At 36.4% G+C, this 23,522-nt stretch overlaps 1 protein-coding gene across 1 annotated transcript in view; it reads left to right on the top strand.

The window, feature by feature from the left end:
- Positions 1 to 22,440, top strand: part of hipk3b (homeodomain interacting protein kinase 3b) — a 75,894-nt gene extending 53,454 nt beyond the window's left edge. The window contains exons 8-16 of the mRNA XM_079874252.1: positions 5,199 to 5,316; positions 9,672 to 9,793; positions 13,217 to 13,335; positions 13,488 to 13,652; positions 14,927 to 15,232; positions 15,680 to 15,826; positions 17,492 to 17,721; positions 19,320 to 19,465; positions 20,465 to 22,440. Coding sequence (XP_079730378.1) covers positions 5,199 to 5,316; positions 9,672 to 9,793; positions 13,217 to 13,335; positions 13,488 to 13,652; positions 14,927 to 15,232; positions 15,680 to 15,826; positions 17,492 to 17,721; positions 19,320 to 19,465; positions 20,465 to 20,941 — 1,830 coding nt within the window. The 3' untranslated portion in view covers positions 20,942 to 22,440. The remainder of the gene's footprint in view (positions 1 to 5,198; positions 5,317 to 9,671; positions 9,794 to 13,216; positions 13,336 to 13,487; positions 13,653 to 14,926; positions 15,233 to 15,679; positions 15,827 to 17,491; positions 17,722 to 19,319; positions 19,466 to 20,464) is intronic.
- The last annotated feature ends 1,082 nt before the right edge of the window (positions 22,441 to 23,522 follow it).

Raw genomic sequence — 23,522 nt, 5'->3', positions numbered from 1 at the left:
CATCTCATAGTCCAAACACAAAAGTATGTTTGTTTTTTTAATAAAATATAAAATAAATATAGTTAATGTGTAATACATGTAAATGTAAATCTAGTGTTTCGCAGGAGCAAAACTTGCTTTAAATAAAAAAAATGCACTGAGATTATTTTATTTTTTATTTTATTTTATTTTTATCTCTATGATTGCTAGTATGGTTTGCACACCGTTTCATTTTCATGCGCTGGATCATTTGTCCGACAGATACAATATTACATCATCTATCCTTTAGTTTCTTCCTTTTGCTCTGTCTTGCACTCCTGTCACTTTGTTCCTTCATTGTGACTTCTGTTTCTTGCCTTTTATGTTTTTTTAACATGTGAAGAGTCACGTTGACTCATTCTGGATGACATGCTCCATTCAGCGCAGGTGATGACAGGCTGTCAAAACAGGACTGTCACAGCACACACGCTGCCTCACTACAGTCATAGCAAGCCTCAATGGCCATGTACACACTGTAAATTTCAGGAGTGACAACCGCATTTAAATGCAGGAGTGGGTCCCCTAAATTATCGTTCCATATGTGTACAGAACACGACTCGCTCCCAAAACTGCGATGATTGACACCGTTCTGGCGTCTCACGTATTCGGTATCCACTATTCTGACCAAAGAAATATTACAGTGACAAAAGACTCATTTTGTTCAGCAATTTTAACTAAAGCAAGGTCGGCAGAGGCATTGTGTTTTGTTTATGCTTAAAGGCGCAGTATGTAATTTTCACTGTTAGAGGTTGCATATTCAAAACAATAACAAAGGCATAGCTTGACTGCGTGATGGAGTATGGAATGATGGGAGTTGTCATATTTACTGATGGAAAGCAATCCAACAGGACTAAAATTATAAAACCGTTACGTTTGATCACATGATTTTATTTAATTCTAATTAATTAGCCGCAAGTAACTTAATGTTTAATTCTAAATGACTTTTTAATTAAATTAATTCCTTAAATTATTGTGTAGCAGCATCCAGTAGGAGTGGGCAATATGACCCAAAACATATTTCAAGATATGAGGGGGCAATATGACCAAAAACTTATTTCAAGATATGAGCAATTTTATTTCTTGATAACGATATATATCATATGGTTATGTTATATTAGTTATAAAAAAGAGGTACAGTTTTTCAGGTACAGTCAGGTTTATTTAACATGTATACATTTATTTAACATCTTTTGTTGTTTTATTAACATCAAGTGACAGCGGCCTAATATACCTGTCAAGACCAAATGCTTGAATATAATATACTGACACCTATATTCAGTTTTCACCAAGCTGTTTGCTTTCATTTAAGCCATAACCGATTGTTTTTACGTGAGATAATCCACATAATGTGTCTGTCTGTATTTGACCATTTAAGTGCAAAGAGAACTGAATTCGGCATTGTGTGCTGTCGAAGAGAGCGTTTCTGGTGTGTGTCATTCAGCACGATGCATCGAGTTCTTTTTTTTCACAACTTACTGTGCATAATAACTTGATAAACTCTTTTTGAAGATCCTCGTTAAATGTACACATGTATCTTTGACATCTTCGCGTCTTACCTGATATCCTCCGCACTCTCTAATATCCCGCCTTCACTAACTGAAAGTTAATCAATAACGAATTGTGATCGGATGGTAATTTTGTTCTCCAAAATATGACGAGATTGGTTACCTTTGATTAGGCTATTCTCGCTTTTCAGAAGACTACTACTCGCTTTTATCATCACCTAGCAAAGACAATTTAGAAATATGGGACTTTTTTTTTCATAATAAGCCTGGACACTAAAAATAGAGCTGAAATATGTGACTGTCCCGGCTTGTTTTTGATGGCCTTGTTCTTGTTCGCTGATAGGCTTGGATCTGGCAGCACGAATGAGTCAGGCTCGTACCGCTTTCCCTGTGATTTCTTGCACCACACATACAGGCCATAAATACATAGACGATAATACATATATTTTAACATGCATCAGAGATGTATCTTTCAACTGTCATCTTTCATATCTCTAGTCGGATGGCATTACCAACTAGTTGTTCAGTTCGGTTCCGTACACACTACATATAATTTTTGTAAATGCTGTTGAGATACCTGCATTTTTGGGGAGTAAATTCGGAACAGAATTAAGTACTAAAAGGTGAACTGACTACCAAATTTAGCTGCAGTGTGTACGTGGCCAATATAAGCTTTCTTCCTAAAAACAGGCTTTCAGAAACAAGATTTTGTGCAAGCAGTAAAGTAGTATGTGTTGTTGTAGTCTTTAATGCTGTCCATATAAATTACTCTTGTCAGTTCTGAATTCTGGTCTTTCTTATATCTCACAAATTTGATCCCTTATTGTCGTTGTCACGGCAACATCGCTGACATCATGGCAACATGGAAAGGACATTTGGTTTCCAAGGAGAGACACGGCAGAAAAACTTTCTGCCCACACCAAACTGACCTAAGATGAGACGTAATGTGGCTTTTTACGACATAATGTGGCTTGACTTTTGTAACTTTCAGTTTTGAAAACTGGTAAATTGAATTAAAAGATGTAAATACAGTCAGCTGTTTACAGTTAGCTGGAAAAGAAGAACATTGATTGTGTTGCTACTGAAGGAGTTGACCTGGTTACGTTCACACTCTTTGATCACGTTCACACTGCTAACACACTTTTTTTAGTTATTCTGTACCCTGGAGTTATGGCTATGTTGCTCAGGAGTGTGTGAACTTTGATCCAAAGGCCTGTGAATGTGTATATGAATGGGTTTATAATATAATATGAATGGGTTTGTAATATAATATAATATAATATAATTAATAATTTATATTAAAATTATTATTCAAGACCCTACAGGTGAATAGGGTAAACAAACATGTTAACTAATAGATATCACCATACTTTCCACAGTTGATTAATTACACTACATTAAGTCAATTGTTTTGTATTACAAATCTGAAATCTGGTGTTTAAATATGCAATGGAGGCATTATCTAATTAAAATGCACTAATTTGCATTCAATTCCTGAACAGAAATCTGGACATTGATAAAGCCCGGTTCAAAATTGTTTCGTTTTGTTGACATATTAGATTTAACAGGGGATTTATGATATCTCTTTTTTATCACTAAAATTCTATTAACCACTAGGAAAAAAAATCACCATAATTTTAGGGATAACATTATATATTAACAAACCCCTTTGTAAAAAACAAACAAAAAAATAATACCTGATGGGAATAAAAATGAAATGTTTGGTGTATGCAAGTGCTAAAGTGGAGATTTCTGACTCGGTGCAGAGAAAACATTGTATTGTAATTGAAATATATAGATAAATAAATAAACACTTAAATGTGTATTTTAGATGTTTTCTTTCCACTGGTCTGAATGAAGACAAGTTATGGCTGCAAAATAGACTAAAATCTCAGCATTATCCAGTGCTTGAAAAAAACAGGGGTTTTGCCTGTAGTGTTATGCTTTAAGTACAGTTGTAATCTATTTTGCTGTTATGACCTGCTGCAAATGAGATAACTTGACACCAGCTTCCGACAGCGTTTCTGAGGAATCTTAGTCCATTCCTCATGAGCAATGGCCTCCAGTTCAGTAATATCCTTGGGTTTGTGTGCTGAAACCGCCTTCTGCAAATCCCACCAGAGATTTTCTACGGGGTTCAAGTCAGGTGACTGTGATGACCACTGTAGAATCTTCCAGGTCTTCTTCTGCAACCGAGCCTTGGTGGAATTTGAGGTATGCTTTGGATCATTGTCCTGTTGGAAGGTCCAATGATGCCCAAGCTTCAGCTTCCTCACCGACCGCATGCTGTTTTCTCCTAGGATTTCTTGATACTTCAATGAATCCATATTGCCTTCCACACGCTGCAGGTTTCCAGTGCCAGATGATGCAAAGCAGCCCCAGAGCATCCACCAAGTTTTGCTGCAGGTCTTCACTTCTGCAGAAGGCCATCACTCGAGGGTTTTTCTGAACCTGCCTTCTCAGAATTCTGGTTGCAGCCATTGATGGCTTTCTTTTTCTGCCCCATCTAGTTATTATAACCACTGTTCCTTTATCTTTGAACTTGAGAACTATGGTTCCAACGGTGTCTCTATACTAGGAACATTTAGTGCCTTCGCTATCCTTTTGTATCCTGTTCCTTGTTTGTGAAGGACAATGATATCTTCTCAACTTTTTGGACCATACTTTTGACTTGGCCATATTTCTAACATGCAGTCAAACGTGACACTCAACAAACCTAGCCAATTTAGATATTTCATGTGTTCTAGCTCAAGCAAACCTGGTGCAGCTAATTAAGCCCTTGGTTAGTGGCATGAGACAACAACTGTTTTGCAGATTTGTGCTGTTGTGCGGGATTCTATTTAGGGGGTTGAACCATTTTGAGACTTCTTAAGTCATTAAAAGTTGCATTTTCAGTTGAGTTTGGGTAAACCACTTGAAACATTTGTTATGTTGAGCCATTTCAATTATTTTGTTTGATTTGTTAATTGCAAACAGCTGAAAGTCTGTACATTTAGCCAGTAAACCTGATTTGCAATGGGGTTTGAATAATTTAGATCACAACTGTATATAGCAAAATAATGACATCATTAAAAAAAATAACTTTATAACAAATTATCCTGTTCAAAAGTTGTTTCTTCCTTTTACATTAGTGACTGCTTGCAGCCATTTGTAATTGTATGATTCTCTCATAATATTAAGAACCAAGCATGTCAACTTTTGAGCGGGAAGCTTTTTGTATTTGTATTTAAATATTTTTAGGTCTTGTAGTATGTACAAAAATTATGTAATGTCAAATAGTTTCATCAGGGCATAACTGATGTCCTGTCTATTAATACTGTGTCGCCCTCTATTGGACATTACTGGACATTAATTCACTTTAATGTGTGTCCACAGAAACATTTGCTGAAACTTTGAGGAAAAAAATTAAAACTATGGAATGAAGTTGCAATTTATTTTACAGTATATGCACTTTCAGTGTACGCAAGAATGTACTGAGTAATATAAAGTCACTTCATTGGTTAAGGTTAGGTTTAGGATTAGTACATAGTTTTTACCCAGTGATTACATAGTGATTACACAGTATGTACATGCATAAGAGGACTCTAAATTTAAGTGCAACTGCATATGACCCATTTAATCTTTGTCATTCAGACTGTATATTGTGTTTTTTTTCTTTCTCTTCTCTTTCTGTAGGCTTTAGCCTCATCTGCCCCATCAGTGATGCATCCTGGAATCCCTCTCCAGACAGGAAGTGCTCAGTTTGGTGACTCTTTCCAGCAGGCGCTTATTCTCTGTCCCCCAACCATTCAAGGTACCTTCAGTCATCAGATTCAAGCTAATGTTAGATCAACCACAATGTTTAACAGTATAATGATACTATAATTTACCATTTATTTGTTTCTGTTTTGTCATTTGTCTTCATGTCAGTATTATTTTAGTAACATTGATGTACTAATTTAGTTTTTGTTAATATTTTTATCTTTTTTTTGTCTTTGTAACCTGTGCTGGAAAAATGGGTTGAAAGGTGCATAGACTTATTACAAGCTACCGGCAAAAAAAAGTAAAACGTCAATTTTTGTTGCATTTGAGGTTTTCAGAAAAATACGTTTATTAAGCCCTCGTCTAGCAATCCCAATGATCCAAATAGCAATTAAACATCTAAAATTATCTTTGTGTATGTTTTCTGAGAGGTGTACCTTCCTAAATCTTTCTTTTATTTGAATAATTCATGAAAAAAAATGCTGTTTTTCTCGACGACTGGTGCTTCCCCTTAGCACAAGTTTGGTATCCAAGCATGTCGGAAAAGTGCAGCATTCCAACTTTGTGAATATTCATATCGAATTCTTGATGTCATGAGTCTTAACCAATGAATGTGATTTTCAAACTCATGCTGATGTAAACAAAACCAGCCACAATAACACCTTCAGTGATTAATCAAAACACCCCGCGTGGTGGCGCATTGTGGTATCATGGAAGCGTCCATCCTCTGAAAACACGAAAAGTAAACTATTTCGTAGATCTATGCATGTTTTGTAATGGAAATGGATGATAGTGAGAGTGCTCAGTCGGTGGCTAATGCTTAAATGCAATGCGTTTGGCGAATTTTGTTGGAGTAATAGAAATGGAACATTTTGCTCAATTTATAAATGACAACTTCAGTGATAATGTGCCACCACCTAAAAAAGTTGATTGTGGATATTAATGTTGCAAACTTGAATAATTGTTGGGCATGGACTAGGGATGTAAATTTACACAAATTCCCATGATCGAGCGTCAATTAATAGATGAATAGTTAGTTAGCCTTAATACTGCAATATTCGTGGCATGTAGCCAACAGCATGACAAGGTCTGCAAATGCTACTCAAAATGCTATGTTCCTATGTTTTTAGTCTAAAATAAAGGGCTAGTAGGATTGTAAAATGAGTGTATGTGATTAATTATTTAATTAAATTACTTGTTTAATAATCAAAAATAACAACTAATACAAAGTGTCGCCAACGCCGCCTCAGATGCCTGCTAGTCAGAGTGTGTGTTGTTCTCTTCCTGGAACAACACGGCAACTAAACCCAATGAATTCACAACGATTTATTACAATAGTGTTTTCATTATAATTTTATATAATATGACAGTCCTAATCATAGTTATTATTAGTTGTGCATTGCTGTTTGAGCTGCATGCGCTGAAGTTGACCACCAGTGTGTTTTACTACCGCATTAATTCTTAACCAAATGCATCCTACATGATATAAATCAGATATAGCCCTACACAAAATAAACACAAAATTTCAACTTACATTTGCACAAAACAACAAGGCTGCAAATGCACATGCAAACATGTAGTCATGAAGGTGTAACTTAAGCATTTTAACCCCCTGGGTTCAGCTTGCTTTTTTTCTTATCGGTGCAAAAGAGACTCAAAATACTCTGTTGATTTTGATCTTACATATAAGTGTTATACATCATTCGATCCTGTTAACTGTCTATTTTTTTGTTTATACTCACAATAAAAACAAAGTGTTGAGCTTTTTGCCAAATAAAGAAAAATAAACATGATGAGAGTTCTGCCTTCTCTCTGGCAGTGAAATCCATTCTGAAACACGTCTGAAAATGAACTGTAACTCAGCGAATATTCAGTCACACAGGCATACAGGCACACAGGCAAACAGCTTGAATTCTCTTCTTTTAAATGAAGTAATTTATATAAAAAACAAATATTCTCAGTTTATGTAATCTGTATGAAAAGAGAGAGATGTCAGTCATTCTCATTTCAGCTAATTATCTGCTAATGTGAACACGCCCACGGAGAGCGTGCGCTATTCAAACGCAAATGATATGAGACAATCCATGCAAACATGTCAACGCCCACATCAGCTAGATAAAACACATCAAGTTTAATCAGACTTGTGTACTTAAGGTCGTCTTGCGACGCTGTGAGGAATACTATCGTAATAATAATCCTGGGAAACTTACCACAGAAGTGCTGGTTAGTTTTACTTCGAGGAGCAACGGATCCAGCCGAGGATTGTGTATAGTAAGTTCTTTATTCTTAAGTGCTTTTTTCTAATCGCGATATGCAATATTTAGTGTCTGTAAAATATGAATCGCGTGTCTGTGTGTGAATGAATTGCATAGATTGCGTGCTGTTGTTTACTACAGAACAGCTTGCATCTGTGCATAAGCAAGGTATTAAACTGCAAATTAGCATTTATATGCTAATATATCATAAAAACGATATGTTACAGACGAAATATGAATGTTTAGACAAGATTTCGTTGATTAGTTTTGGATAGATTAAGTATTTACTGTAAAAAAGACCACTGTCACATCAAATAAGCTTTTGTTCGCCAATTTCTGCTCATATGTTAAATATATAGTATGTGATGTTTTGTCAAAAATAAAGTAGGTATATTGAATTATCAACTAAGATGTTATTATAGTGTTTGTTCCAATATTCAAACTAATGAATCCTTAACTTTGAAGTACATATGATAAAATGTATACTTTTTACAAAGATTACACTTGAAATATTGTTAAAATTGTAATTGTTGATTTACATGTGAAAACTTTTTAATAAAATAGCAAAAAAAATATTTACAAGCTAGTAGATGTAAGCAACATCTTAATAGGTCAACATAAGCCTTCTCATTAAATTATTTATTATTATTATTTTTTATTAGTGACACATTTGAGGAGAGGATATATTCTAAAACTTTCTGAAAATACAGTATGAGAATTAACTGCATAGTTACTAGAAATGTTTACAATGGATATTATACAGTTTGCATGCATACAAAATAAGTCCTCACATTCTTTCTTGTGGTTCAGTGACACACCTGAATGAAAGGCTCATTATGCAGCTCGTTATATGGGTCATTGTCTTCTCGGGTGTCAATCACAGCATTATTCATGATCATTCACACCCCCACGCATATTACCTTTCCAAACAAAATGTGTCTTACAAAGTTTAAATCAATGTATTGTTATATGTGAATGATTAGGCAGGGTGATTTTCAGATAATTTTGAAGCAAAAACTCTTGGCGACAACATCCATTAGTCAAAAGTCTTGTAGACACATATTCAGTATGTGTTTTGTGGCCTTATTTCAGAAACTTTCATTTTTATTTTTTTCAATAACCATGCATGAACATTATTCTCTCAAAAATACAAACATGTATGTTGCTCGCATATTGTGGTAGCCCTGTTTGTGCTAAATAGAGTGTAATTACACATTTGCCATTAATATGTTTATAAGCAACTGAAAAAAGCACAAATGTCAGGGCATGTCAAAACATCTCAAGGACCCCAAAAACACCTTAGACCCCAGAGTGTTAACGTATAATGGTCCCAAACATAACTCCGGCATGCTCGCTTTTTTTACTTGTCTGCTTTTACGTGTTTCGTGGTTGAGCAGCACGCATGCACATGACCTTGCTTAATCGACGTTCAATAAGTCGATTAATCGCTAGCTTCCCAGCATGGACATGATATGAAACTGTCATGACTGAGTATTAAGATGAACTTAGCTAGCTGTGTTTATCACTATTAATCTGGCCACATTTCCATGCAAGAAAAATCATAAATTCTTTCACAGAATTTTTTTTTTTTTTTTTTTTTTTTTTAACTTAACATGGCCAATTTATTGTTGTTGTTGATATTTTGTTGCATGCTTTTACTACATGGGTAGCCCTTAACCAGTGGTACGGTTCTCAAACTGACTGCTAAGCAGAAAAATCAGTTAGTAACAATGTTAAATATTCTCTATATAAATATTTTCAATAAAGTTTAACATATATTTTCCCAATAGATATGGGTTTTAACTTGGTGTGTGCCAAATTTTATGGTATGGTTGCTATGTGTTTTTGGATTTTTTGGGTTTGTTTTGGAACCTTCAGAAAACTTTAACTAGATTTTTCTCAATTGACTTTGCTGACTCTATCGACTTCAATAGCTTCTGTAGCTTATTCATTGTCTGATTAAAACAAATCATACATCAAGAATGTGAAAATAACAAGAACATTTTTTTTTTTGGCTCATTTCGACTCATTTAGCCTGCACGGGTCACACATGTTGTCTATAGTTTGAGTACTTCAGCTTAAACTAAATGAAAATAATTAACATATTTTTTATTGTTTTAGTTAACAATAATAACCCTGCCTCATGTCACAGGTCTCCCACCTAACCCAAATAAGCCAGTGGGATTCTCTGTGCGCATGGAGAGCACAGTACCACTGGTGACACAAGCCTCTGCCATCCAGCCTCTACAGATCAGACCAGGGGTCATTACACAGGTAAACACAAATACAGATTGATCGATAAATAGTTACAAACAAACTTTTATCAATATTTACACTCTTCCACTTAATCAGTTGTTTAAAGGTGCTTTAAGCGATGTTGGGTGATGTCACTTCTTGTTGACGTTCGAAGTATTGTCAAACAAAACAGAGGCTAGCTCGACCCTCCCTCCTCCTCATCCTATGGGATTTTGCGCGTTCCTTCTACTTTTTCCCTCTTCTTTGCTATTTGTTCATCGGAACGTTGACTCTTTGGTCGTGTGATGGCCATATCAAAAGTCAAGAGAATATAATTCTAACGTTAGTCGTTGTCGTTGTCTAGGACATCTCTCCTCTAGCTAACTTCCCTCTCATGTTTCTCTCTCCTCCACTCCCCACACCCCCCTTCATGTGCATGCGCACTAACCCCCCAACCCCCACCCCCAAATCATTCTTGTCGATTATTGGCTGGAACACTGTTTGTTATGTTTAGTGGTGCAGGTTGGCCCAGATTGTTTTTGTTGCCGTTTGTGGAGCCTGGGCTGTCTACATAGACCACTTTTTTTTTTACAGTGTGTACAGTCAGCTAGCGCAGGGGTTCCCAACCTTTTTTGTGCCAGGGACCAGCATATTCATAAAAAAAATTCCAGGGACCAGTTGTCAATTTTAAGATGCATCGTTTGGAACATATCACTGTGTAAAACAGTAACAGCCTATCATTTATTTGCATAATGAACTAGATGGCAACAAAGGCTACTTGTATGAATATTCCAATCTTTTTAAACTTTCAGACCGGTTCACAAAATATTTCCCTTTACTGCCATACAATTAGGTCTACTTCAAAAGCAACTCACACAGCACTCACTCACTAGCAGGTGGCAGTAATGGCAAATTGTATGAAAATACCAGTCCATTTCACCTGTCAAATCTCTCCAGAACCACTAAAGACAATCACTTCAACAGCAACTTAGTGTTTTCACACACCAACAGGTGACAACAAAGGCTAATTGTATGAAAATAAGTGCCAGTTTCAACAATCAGACAGTTTCAGAATACAATAGCAAACACATAACTTAGTGATTTCAGCCAATCATTTTTAAAGTATAAAATTAGAGATTAAACTTTAACCTTTAACAAAAAATACCAAATCAGACCAATGAGAACAAAACTATTTTAATGTGAGCATGAACTGCTTATTGATATTACTATATTTGTAGCTGTGCACAAGACAAGCTGTTCTTCCTGAGCATCCATAAAAAACATATGCATCCAAAACAATGCACACAAATTCCAGGATACAATAAAACGAAATTTAAAAAGGTCTGCTTTACAAATATGAACGAAAACCAGCTTACAGTTTTTCACCACAAATAATACACAACGGATTTGGCGCCACGGAATCGCCTGTTGTCATAAATCCATACCTAATGTATGAGGTATCGTATTTATGAAGCGTGACTTTTTCTCTCTCGCTATTTTCGAGTTGGTCATCGCCTTTCCTTTTACCAGAACTGTCCGCAATGAAATTAGCCATTGAAAAAAATATTGCGGCCCGCTCATCTCTCCACTTCCCTGTCACTTCAGGTGCTGCTCGCTTTTTTGCAGTCCGTTCAGATATGATGCGTTGCTAAGCAGTCGCAAGGCGCTCAAAGAAACACATTTTAATCTATTTATTGTTTAGGTTTTGGATTAAATAACATGACGTCATAGCACTTAAAAAAGCATATAAAAAAGAAAATTATTATTATTATTATTATTATTATAAAAAAAGAAAAAAAAAAAAAAAAAACATTATTCTGGGAATATTTCAAGGCCCGGTACTAACGGGTCCACGGACCGGCACCGGTCCGGGGACCGGGGGTTGGGAATCACTGAGCTAGCGGATAGTGAGGAGATGTTTGCTGTATGTGACAAAATGTTTCAGCCTAAAGAACGTGTGACATTGCTTAGAGCACCTTTAATATCGCGCTTAAAGGAAAAGTAACTTACTTAATTTATTGTTTGCATACATTTTATTGACATGGTTACTGGACACACAAAAAGTGTATTAAAGTGTATTATCAGTGTATTTAAGGGTTAGTTTACACAAAAATAAAAATTGTCATTAATTACTCATCCTCTTGTAGTTCCAAACCTGTAAGACATTCGTTCATCTTCAAAACACAAATGAAGATATTTTTGATGAAATCTGAGAGCTTTCTGTCCCTCCATTAACCGCGTTTCGACTGTCGGGCCAAAAGCGGGCGTGCTAGTGCGTGCCAGGGCCAGTCACGTTTCCACTGTCACTTCCGGGGCTTGATCGGGCCTCGTCAGAGCTTCCTCTGGGCCAACGTCCAGGGTTTTCTGGCCCGACCAATACCTTGGTCCAAAGCGGGCCAACTCAGGCTTGAGGAGTGGTTACGAACAGAGGAGTTTACCTGAGTCGAGAGACGTCAGCACCGTGGTTGATTCCATATACCAGCTAACATTAGCATTAAAGACTTTTAAAATCATTTTAGCTCAAAACACACTCTCATGTTTGAATACCTTCTGTTTGTGATCAGATGTGGATTCTGATCACTGTACGGTATAAGGCAAAAATATATGCGATGCAAAGGACTGCGCGTTAACCATTACCAGAGTAAACATGGTAAATATGACCGCTTGAAGAAATCAGACAAATCATAAAGGCTATCACAATCATGTTTTTATTTTATCTGTCAGTACCTCTCGTCTCGTCTCTTTATACCGGATGATATCCATATTTAGCTCTGCATATGTCATAAAATAAAGCAACGTTTTTCGAGAGCTTCCTATGTTTTTCTGACTGAAAATATTACTGTATTGGGAGAGAGTGTCATAAAGCTCCTTAGGTCGTATTTTTGGTGGCATATTTGTAGAAATGATCATTGGATCCAGAAACCCAGGACCCAGAAAACACCTCAGACCCCAGAGGGTTAAAGTAATCCATGTGACACAAAAAAAACATAATTTACTACTTTATTATATAAATATTAAGCTCCGACGCACGTTAATGCAACAACGTCTGCTCTCGCATCAACACAACACGCATGCGTTGTGGTGCTCTCGTGAATGAGCGTTGGAGATGAATATTTTGTAAATAAAGTGGTAAGTTGTGGGGGGTTTTTGCGCAAACAAAGCACTCGTGTCACTTGATAAAATTGAGGTTAAACCACTGGAGTCAAATGGATTACTTTAATGATGCATTTACTATCTTTCTGTGGCCTGAAAGTGGTAGTTGCATCAAGGGAGGGACTGAAAGTTCTTAATTTGTGTTCCGAAGATTAATTTGTGGTACGGGTTTGGAGTAATTAATGACAGAATGTTCATTTTTGGGTGAACCATCCCTTTAGTTTTTAAATGCTACTTTGAGGAGGAGACAAGGACACATTTTGAGTTATTTTATCCATGTCAGGAAGTTAGCATGCTTTTTTTTTACAGCAGGCGTGGTCAAATCGTCCTCAGCAGATCCTGGTGCCCACTTGGCCTCAGGTGGCCCCTTCAGCAGCAACATTGGCCTCAGACACAGTGGCAGGTCCACAGAGACTAGCAGAATGGGGGTGGGTGAAACAAGCCTCTCTGTCATTGTACTTGCACTGCTTTATTTATTTGTTCCAGTATTAAAACATGGTTCAAGCTCTTGTGTGAGTCATCTTTCTTTGCATACTTTCCTCCACACTGAAATGCTTTGTTTCTCTCCCATCTTTTGCAGGAAAGTTCATTCCCATGGCAACCATTACAGCTCCATGATGCCCCACCAGCCGCTGTTAACAAACCCAATGGCCATGTCAGCTCACCAGCCTATCAGCATAGGAATAGCTCATGTGGTGTGGCCACAGCCAGCTGCTAACAAGAGAAATAAACCATCTTCAAACAGGTTAATCCACATACCATATCTGGACATGCTGTCAGTGTATGGAGGGCTAGGAGTGCCACTTGAAAACAAAAAAGGAACTGATTATAAATCAATTCATTAAAACATAAAAAATCCAGTTAATTGATTTTTTTTTTTTTATGTGTAAATATGCAGTTAAATATAAAAAATAATGCAATAATTATTTTATTTATTCATTTTTTTAGGCCCATGACAAAACATCAACATTAATAAATGTTTTGGTAAAAAAAAAATATATATATATTATTTATTCCCTTTTCAAGTAAAAAGAAATAAATTATTATCAAATTTATTACACTATTAAAAAACAAAATGGTCTGTAAATGGAAATTGATAATGTTAAATCTAGTGTAATTAAAAAAAATCCATTATTAAATTTTCATTTTGCACCAATTTATGTTGCAAATATGGTATTGGAAATATATTCAAGTTCAGGATTATATTGCTATTTTACATATTACATTTCAAACTGAACTTTGCCAGTGTTATGCTTCTATATAAAATTGTTGTTAAGTGTTATGATAAAACATAACTTTTTAAATAGCTTTAACTTTTAACTGATCATTTTTAACTTTTAAATTGCAAAGGTAAACGTTGTTCAAAACACAATCATGAATTTTACTGATTTAAAAAATCAGAAAATAATAATCACTACAAATTGACCAATAAATGGATACATTTTTCTAAATGTTTAAAAATTATAATTGCATTATAATGTTAAATAAATACCATTGAATTTTTTGGACACCATTTTGATGAACAGTACACTTGTATTCATTAATCAGCATTTTTCAGATATGTTTTTTTATTGGTCAATTTCTTAAAGCAAATTAAAACAGTGAAATGTTTGTTTATTTTCAAATATAAAGAAATTAAACAAAAATACATCAATAAATAATCGTTTAAATAAAGAAATGAATCAATAGTTGTTTAAATAATCATTTTACATGCAACTTTTAAAATAGAATTTACTTTTGGTAAATGTTAGTGAAGATTCCAGACCCAAAAGTCAGATTATTGGTAAGTTATTTGTTTATTTTTTTATTTTCAAATTAATTTAATAAATTGAAGTGACACACTTTGCATTCCATTCTGTTGGATATATATTTATACATGTCTTGATTGGGTTGATCAAACATTTGCCACTGTGTTTTGTTTGCTACACGTGGTTATCAGCAAGCTCAAAAGTAGTTGATATCGGTTATTACATTCTTGTCATGCCTACCTATCTAATTCATCATTATTATCCCACGTAGAAGTAACAACTTCATGCACAGAACCAATTCCCAAAACTCATCATGCCAGTCCCCAAAGATGGTAGAAGGTGCCAAAAACACAGAGGAAGAGGCAGCAGAATGTGTAGTAGAGACGGAGTCAGAGCCGGTGCCAGAGGAGGAGCCTGCATACTGTAAGGCAAAACAAGAGTACGAGGAATCGACTGTGTCTCAGAAGCAGAGGCAGACCATTGTGATCGCTGACTCTCCGAGTCCTGCTGGCAGCGTCATCAGTATCAGCAGTGGCACAGATGAGGAGGGGCCGGACTCTCAGAAACATTCACTAGAGTAAGTTACCCGTCTAATACATATCTAGAAGTTTTAAAGGGTTTGTTCACCCAAAAAAAAAAAAAATCAGTCAGAATTTGCTCGCCCTTATGTTGCTCAAAAAAACAAAAAAAAATCTAATGGAGCACAAGGTGGAAGTAAGCTTTGAAGTTTTTTACACACTGAATTACTGGAAACTTGTCCACATACTTCTGGCCATGCATCATCTCTCTTTCAGTGTACCATGGAAGGAAGGAGACAGGATGATAGGGTGAAGAAGAGAACATTTCAGCATGGCTTGGATATGGAGCTATGTTATATTTGGAAAACCTCAGCTGAATTTGAGAAATTGAGGCTTAAATTTTCAGTACAAATCATTAGAGGGATGGTTGCAATGTAGCTGAGCTATACATGTGATAAATGGCTTGTAAAGGCAGTGTTAGAGTGTGTGCACCCTCTGTGTTTCAGGTGTAAAGGTAGTCCGGAGTGTGAGGCATGTAAGAGCACCCTCAATATGGAGCGGGTGTGTTCCCTGAGCAGTCCCGATTCAACCCTTAGTACCAGTTCATCAGCTTCAGAGCAGTCCAGCTCCTCCCCCTGCAAGAGACGCAACAGGTCCGTATTTCATGCACACACTTTACTACGGTCAGAATGAGGATTTGAGCCCAAAGTAAACCCTTTCGTACGTAAGTTTAAAATATTCTAGCTGAGCCCCCAGCGTGAGTTTAAGGCGACATTTGTTTTAGATGGTATCACCTTATTATTTCCATGGCTACACGTCAATCTTGTCACGTGACACACCGCAGCCACAATAGTGCTGTATGACAGATGTTTTGCTTTTATTTTGTTTTTCCCTTTTTATTCAAAATATTCACAAACTTGTTAACTATATCATGAACTATCTGATATTCTGATTCTCAAATGCGTGTAAGCGAATGTTTTTTTTTTATTTAAAAATCTTTATAATGATAATGTTAGCTGATCTATAACGTGTGATGGGCGCCACCATTTTAGTTTGCACCGCAATTCAGAGAATTGGATCTGTCAGATTTACATCACGTAAATTCACCAACTTCTCCCGAAATACATGAAAGAAAGTGACTGGTGAACTGGGAGAAGAATAGAGTAAACGTTATTGTTACCTATACAATTTAAAACACGTCATCAATGTATAATAGAAAGGATTATTATAGCCGATTCCATAGACGTTGTGTATTTTACAAACTATGAATGTATTGTTTTGCTAGTACTTATGTGTATTTAAATGTCTGAAACCTAAAATAAACATTATGTGGTTGATAACACTGAATAGTGATATATGACTAGCGCTGAGCACGTCTGTCTCTAATTACACCTGTGTGATCGTACACTTCAGGGACCAGCCTAGACTGATCACACCGGTGTACGCATCAAAGGGTTAAGAACGATACATGAGTGTTGTGTTGACTTGAGAGCAGATGTTGCGTGAACATGCGTTATTCATAACATGCTGCACATTTTGGCCAGGACACTCCTGTGAAAGAGATTTTTAATCTCAGAGAGCTCTTTTCTGGTTAAATAAAGGTTAAATAAAATAAATAAAATAAAAATATTCAGTCAAGAGTCTCTTTTTCGGTTGTTCTTTGATTATTAATGACAGACAGCAGCCGGTTTATTGGGCTACTGTCACTTTAAGACCTACCGCACAACACGGATCTGATGCATCACATTTTCATAACTCTTTGTTCATTTAAAACTTTATTTAACTAATTTAAGACTGCTTATGAGGATACTTGACAAAACAGGCATTTTGGCATAATTTTGACATTTTATTTATTTATTTTTTCCAAGTTGAGGACTTTCCTTGAAATTAACTTGGGCAAAAATGATAATGAAAGAGACCAAACTGCCTCAAATATATATATTTATAAAAATTTATATTAATTTTTTTAATTTTTTTTTTTATCTAGCAGATTGATGATTCAGATTTTTTTTAAATTAATAGTGATTAAATATTGTTAAATACGAAATCACTAATTGCGAACTAAATGACATGATATCCTTATTTTTGTGATAAGTAGATTTAGTTACTCACTAAATTAAACATGTAAAGTAAAGAGGCCATGTGACAATGTCGCATTTTATAGAATGTTTGTCGCGTACTGCATAGTTCCACATACTTGTGTTGTTGTTGTTGTTGTTTAATCAGTGCATAGTGTTCCATTCTGAGCACTGTTTATCTGTGAGTATGTTCTTTGCTCTTTTTTGTGTCTGAGAGTGATTGATTTGGTCTGTGTTCAGTATGTCAGATGATGAGCGTGAAAGTGGATGTGATACGGTGGATGGCTCGCCTGCATCGGTGTCCTCCAGTCGAGCTGACAGCCCCTTCCTGGAGGCCACCTATATTAATGACAACAACCAGAATTGCAAAGCCAATGGAACTACAGAGACCGAGTCTGCCAAGCTGCCCATCCGCACCATGGTGGTGCCGCCCATGCGGGTTCAGAATAATGAGCTGATGGGCCGAAAAGGTAACCAATCCCACCAAACCTTTCAAAGTACATCACTGACAAACCCAGTTCAAATTCATATTGTGTGAAAAAAATTATATACTTGGTAAAAAAAAAAAAATTGTTTGTGAGTGTCAAGCAAAAGACTAGGGGTGGGAGAAAAAAACGATTCATCGATGCATCGCGATTCTCTCTCCAACGATTCTGGATCTCAGAATCGATTCTGAGCTTAGTTTTTAACCAGATATGCGATGACGCTGAGTTTGCTTTAGAAACACCCGTAATCTGCTTTCTTCCAATTCCTCACACACATACTGTACATACACCAATCAAACTTTCCGTAAAATAATCTTTCATAAGTTCGGAAAGGTTGGAGCGAATTACTAGGACATTCACAGGCTTCATTGCACAGGATGCGCTGTGAGAGACGCGCGCTTTGTTTGATGTTACGTTACACTTGAAGCGTGCTGTCTCGCCTTTCGGTATTTTCCTTACAAATGCTCTACGAAGTCATCATTTATGTGGTTTGGAATGCAGTGGACTTGTATATTTAAAATATGAACCTCACTAACAGAAGGCTGCTTTCAATTTCAAATGCTGACGCGCGCTTTGTTTGTGTAGATTGCTCGCGTATGCGGCTGTGCGACTCCGTATAAGTGGTTTAATATACTTGTGCAAAATTAACGTAAACACAGCCAGTTATGTCTTAAGGGATTAAACGGACAGGAAAAAACACTTTACTTATATTTCAGAAGAGATCCGTGCGTGAATGCAGCTTAATAGATCTCTCGCAGTCTATGATGTCATAGTAAAAAAACAACAGTAAAGATGAAGAAAAATCACTCACAGTTCTTGAATGGAAAACGTTCAGATAATCTTAAATAGGCTACTTAAAGCACTACTTGTTTGTTTATGTTTCTATGCTCCTCTTTATTATTTGCTACTTACTTGTATGTTTTGAAGTTATATTAGTTTAAAATTCTTAACATACAACTGTTTTAAAAAAAAAATTTTATTTGTAATTTTTAAAAAAAAGTACTTAATTACCTATGTAAACTAATGAATTAATAGGGAGGGGAGGGGGGAGGAGTAGATAAAGAATCATTCTGGAATTGGATCGGATCGTGAGGTGACTAAAGATTCCCACCCCTAACATTTACATACTGTGAATCGTTTTTTTGAATCGAGAATCGATTTTGAATCGAAAATCGATTTTGAATCGAATCTTGAGCCTAAAAATCGAAATCGAATCGTGACATTTTCTGAATCGTGCACCCCTGCAAAAGACAGACAGGTGAAAAATGTTTGACTGAATTTCAAATTACCTGCAACTCATAATGGAGACAAGCAGCTCTAGTTTGAAGCAGCAGAAGTTTAGCTTCAAATTCATTTTCTATTTTTAAATATTAGGTTTACTCCAAGCTAATGCATCTGATGTAAATATAAGAAAACAGGGCAAGTTTGATGTGGTTTCTTTTTTCTTTTTTTGGAATTTCTTTTTAATTTTGCCATTTGTTGTTCTGAATCCCTTTTGCAAGAAGTGTAAACCTATCTAGCACTATTTTATGAGGTTTTCAAGTAGTGATTGCTACTTTTTCCTGCTCTTTCTTCCATTGTAGTTATAGAGCCATCATGCCCACCTAAAGGCCGCAGTGGTTCCAACAGGCAGCCGCCTTACTCAACATTACTGGTGAATCATCAACGGAAGACCACACAGGCTTTCCCACCCCTGCAGCACTCTCAACAGCAGCTCTCCTTTGGACAGGTCAGTTCCACCTCACCTGTTTTTCAAACCTGCTGCACTTCTTATTTTATTGGTTGTTGTAAAGTCAGATATTATATTTAGATACCACTACTATGTACTAACGCAAATAATAGATAAAAAATAAATAAAAAGCTGAGATGTCTGAATCGAATTTGTGTTCAAAAAATTGAGATGGAGCAAAATTTGACATGGAGCATGAATTTTGCCACAAATTTTACTGCCACAATTATTTTAAGTAGAAGCAATGTAAACAATATGAAAAAAATAAATGGCAAAATAATATTGTTAAATTATAATCTTTATCAGATCTCAAAATGTATGTTTATATATATGTGTGTGTGTGTGTGTGTGTGTGTGTATATGTATATTAATTTTATCAATTATTTTATTTTTATTTTAAAATTTATTTGGAAAAATTCTAATTTTAATATTTATTAAATGGGTCATGACATGTATTTTATTATTATTATTTTATTATGTTCCTTGAGGTTCACTTATAATGATGATGATAAGTTTTTGCACACAAAGTTAAAAATAAACCATCCACTTGTTCCTGACGCTGGTGTTCTTCTGACGGCTGTACAGACACTAACTCGCTGTTTAAACCGGATGTATCAAAGCGAATTTTCTTTTACTCTTCTATTTGTCCTGCTGTCGGGAGTAGCTAAAGCATGTGGATTAAACCACAAATTGAACGGGCATCTGTATACGGTATCCACTGTAGACATCGTCACTGATTTTTGTACTGGCATTTTAAGGCTGTGACACTTGCAGGATGTTTTAATGGTACACAGACCTCTCAAACGATTAAGGACAATTTAATTTCTCATGTCATGACCCCTTTAAAACAAAATATGGCTGTTCTCGGCTATAACAAAAATAATTATTGGCTGATTGGCTTCCATATTGGTGCGTCCTTACTTACAACAACCCAGTCTTAGTTATGACATGATTGCCATTTGTTCTTTCTTGGAATAAACTGATTGGTGCATGCTTTAGGTCCAGCATTATGGCTCATCCCACCAGGAGTGGAATGGCAACTACAGCCACCGCCGCCCTCAAGCCTTCATCCCGCCCACCATACATGGCCACACCTTCACTCTGCCTCATGCTAGTCCCACCCACACAGCCCACCCTCCTCAATCACACCTGGGCATCCACCCTCATACCCAGCCAACTTTACTGTCCTACCCCCCTTCAGGCCCCCTGGTGACAAATGCCCCCATGGCCCACCTCTTGGCTTCTCCTGGGTCCACACGGAATCACGTCTTTCAAACGGCATATGGCCTCTCCCATCCGGCAGGCCACCTCGTGCACCAGGTCACTGTGGGGCTCAACCGCCTCTTACCCTCACCCACCCTCCACCCTCAAGGCCAATTCAAGCCCCTGTTCCCACCACACTCCTTCATCGCATCACCCGCATACGCAGGGTTCCCCCTCAGTCCCACCAAACTAAACCAATACCCTTACATCTAGAGACTCGCTCTGCAACCCTATGGCAGGCATGATGCCAGGCTCTCTGTAGAAATCACCCGAAGCCATGGCACAAGAAAGAAAGGAAGCAATTTCTCTGAATCACACAGACTTGAGTGCAATTAAAATTAGCTTTAAAAAGGAAACGTTTGGAAAGTCTTTAGCATGTAGATAAAGAAAGTGCACGGTTGAGAAGCAAGAGATTGGATAAATAAGAAAAAAAACTGTTTTGCACATTTGATCACCTTATCGGATTTTCAGATCTTCAGATTTGAGCGCTCCTCTAATGAATATCAACAATGGATGGTGTCCAAAATCATGTGATCGTCAACTTATTTTTATACATTGCCTTTACCTTGTATACAACACATCTTTGTTTGTAAAGACAGCCCAGTGTGGTGTTCACAACTGATAAAATGTGTCCACTTGCCGTGTTTCTTGCGTTCCAAGTATTTGTACTTTTCTCAGTGTCTTTGGTGTCGTTTGGAATGGAGTCTCCTAAAAGAGTCGTTCATCACATTCTGCATGTGTTGCATGATGTTGATCAGAGAGAAGCCTATAGGGGCTCTTTATGTGTCGAGAGGCTCGCTGCATTGTTGTCCCCAGCCATAGTGCCTTATATATATCGGCAGTTGTTTGTTCTACTACACTCTCTCTGTGTGTATACAATGTGTTTGTATGTGTACGTGTCCTGGACTGCAGCACTTGCAATTCAAATCAGTCCTTGCATTCTTTTTGTGTGAGTGTGTGTGTGTTTGTGTGTAATGTATATACACACTGGTGTATTATTTCATGCATAGATAGGCATCAATGTACTGCATTGCACAAACTGCAGTGCTTATTTTTGGATCCAATGTATATTTGAGATGTAGTGAGTTACTTTTAGTTACTTCATAGGAAAACGGCCAGCTTTTGCTGCTGCGAATGCTTGCTGTTGATTTTGTTGCTTTAATCAAATTTTTGTTGTTGTTGTTATCTTGAATTCATTAGTTGTGTAGAGAATTCTTTGAATTTCTATTCAGAAAAATCTACAAATCTAACAGTATTTGTACTGTTTAGTAAAACTGCAATACAATCTATATAGTTAAAGGTTTGATTTTCTTTTTGTCTGTGTATTTAGTTCTTCGGTTTTGTGTGTGTTTGTGTTTTGTGTGGTGGGCATGGCTTTGACTAGATGAAGACACAAATGCAACTATCGGTCTTTGATTCAGGGTCATGGATTCATCTTAGCCTGAGAAGACCATGCAGTATTTGATGTATAGACACACACACACACACACACACACACACACACACACACACACACACACACACACACACACATATATAATAGAGCTAGTATTTTTAGTGCTGAAGCTTGACACGGTTTAAGGTGTGAAATTATCATTTATGCATGTGTGAATTGATTTTTTTTTTCTTAATTATACCATTATATCATATGTTGAAAGCTTGTTGGTGTCAACTGCATTTTATACATTCCGTCAGGGAGAATATATATATATATATATATATATATATATATATATATATATATATATATATATATATATATATATATTAGCGTTTTTGTATTGAGTTTGTTCTGCTTGGTTTTTGTTTTTGCCTGTCAAATGAAGTTTGCTTGTGCACCACCAAAGACTGTAATTTGAAGGCTCTGTTCCAGAACCTAGCGATATTTCAAGGCATCGTAGTTAAACTCCTGATGCAAAGGCTGTCAGAGATTCTCTTAAACAAAGAATCATCCTCCGTGGCTCTACCATAGCAAAAATCCTAACGGTCAACTGTGCATCATAAACCAATCATATTATAGCCTTGACATCATTGAATCACTGTCAGAGTTGTGCAACGGCAGGGTTGCCAAGTTGGTGTGGGTTGATCATATTATACCATTATATAGCATTCATATATTTTTTTATTCTATTAATGCTAAAACTGTGCTAGAAGTTAAGTGTTGTGAAGGAGGACCCCTGGGAGGGAGTTTGATGTTTGGGGTATGGTAATTTGGCTATTTTTGATTGGCTATTGGGCTAGTTTTGTTACGCAGACCTGGCAACTCTGTACGACGGTCAATCATTTTTGCAGAAACAGCAAGAAGTCCCATAAACTGAATCTTGTCTATCATAAAATTGGCGGTGATTTCTACAGTAATTTATGCAAAATGCATTTTTTGTGGCGAACATGCCATTTTTTCTGCTTACAGGATAGAGCTGTTAGCTTAGCAACATGCTAACATCAAACTATTTTGTAATCAATTGTGGGTTGAGCCTCTTCACGAGAAGTTACTGCTTATGTAGAACTATTATGTATTAGCTGTATATGAAGTCAGCAGAACGCAAGGCAGCTCGCTAGGTTTTGGAACAGAGCAAGGTAGCTATTGTCTGCATAGACCTCACGTATACTGTAGTAATTATAGTCATGGGGTAAATTTCAAAAATTGTATTTAAAAAAAAAAAAATATGGCTGAGGTTATGTTTAGCTTTTTGAACAAGTAATAAGTCGTATCATCTATCTTGAATGTATCATAGACAAGCTGCTATATATTGATTGCCACTTCAGATAGCTGTGAAATTAGATTAGACTAGTT

The sequence above is a fragment of the Squalius cephalus genome (assembly GCF_949319135.1).
Source record: "Squalius cephalus genome assembly, chromosome: 6".
In the NCBI taxonomy this organism is placed as follows: domain Eukaryota; kingdom Metazoa; phylum Chordata; class Actinopteri; order Cypriniformes; family Leuciscidae; genus Squalius; species Squalius cephalus.
Note: the sequence above shows the minus strand (reverse complement) of the source record. Positions and strands in the feature narration are given on the sequence as shown.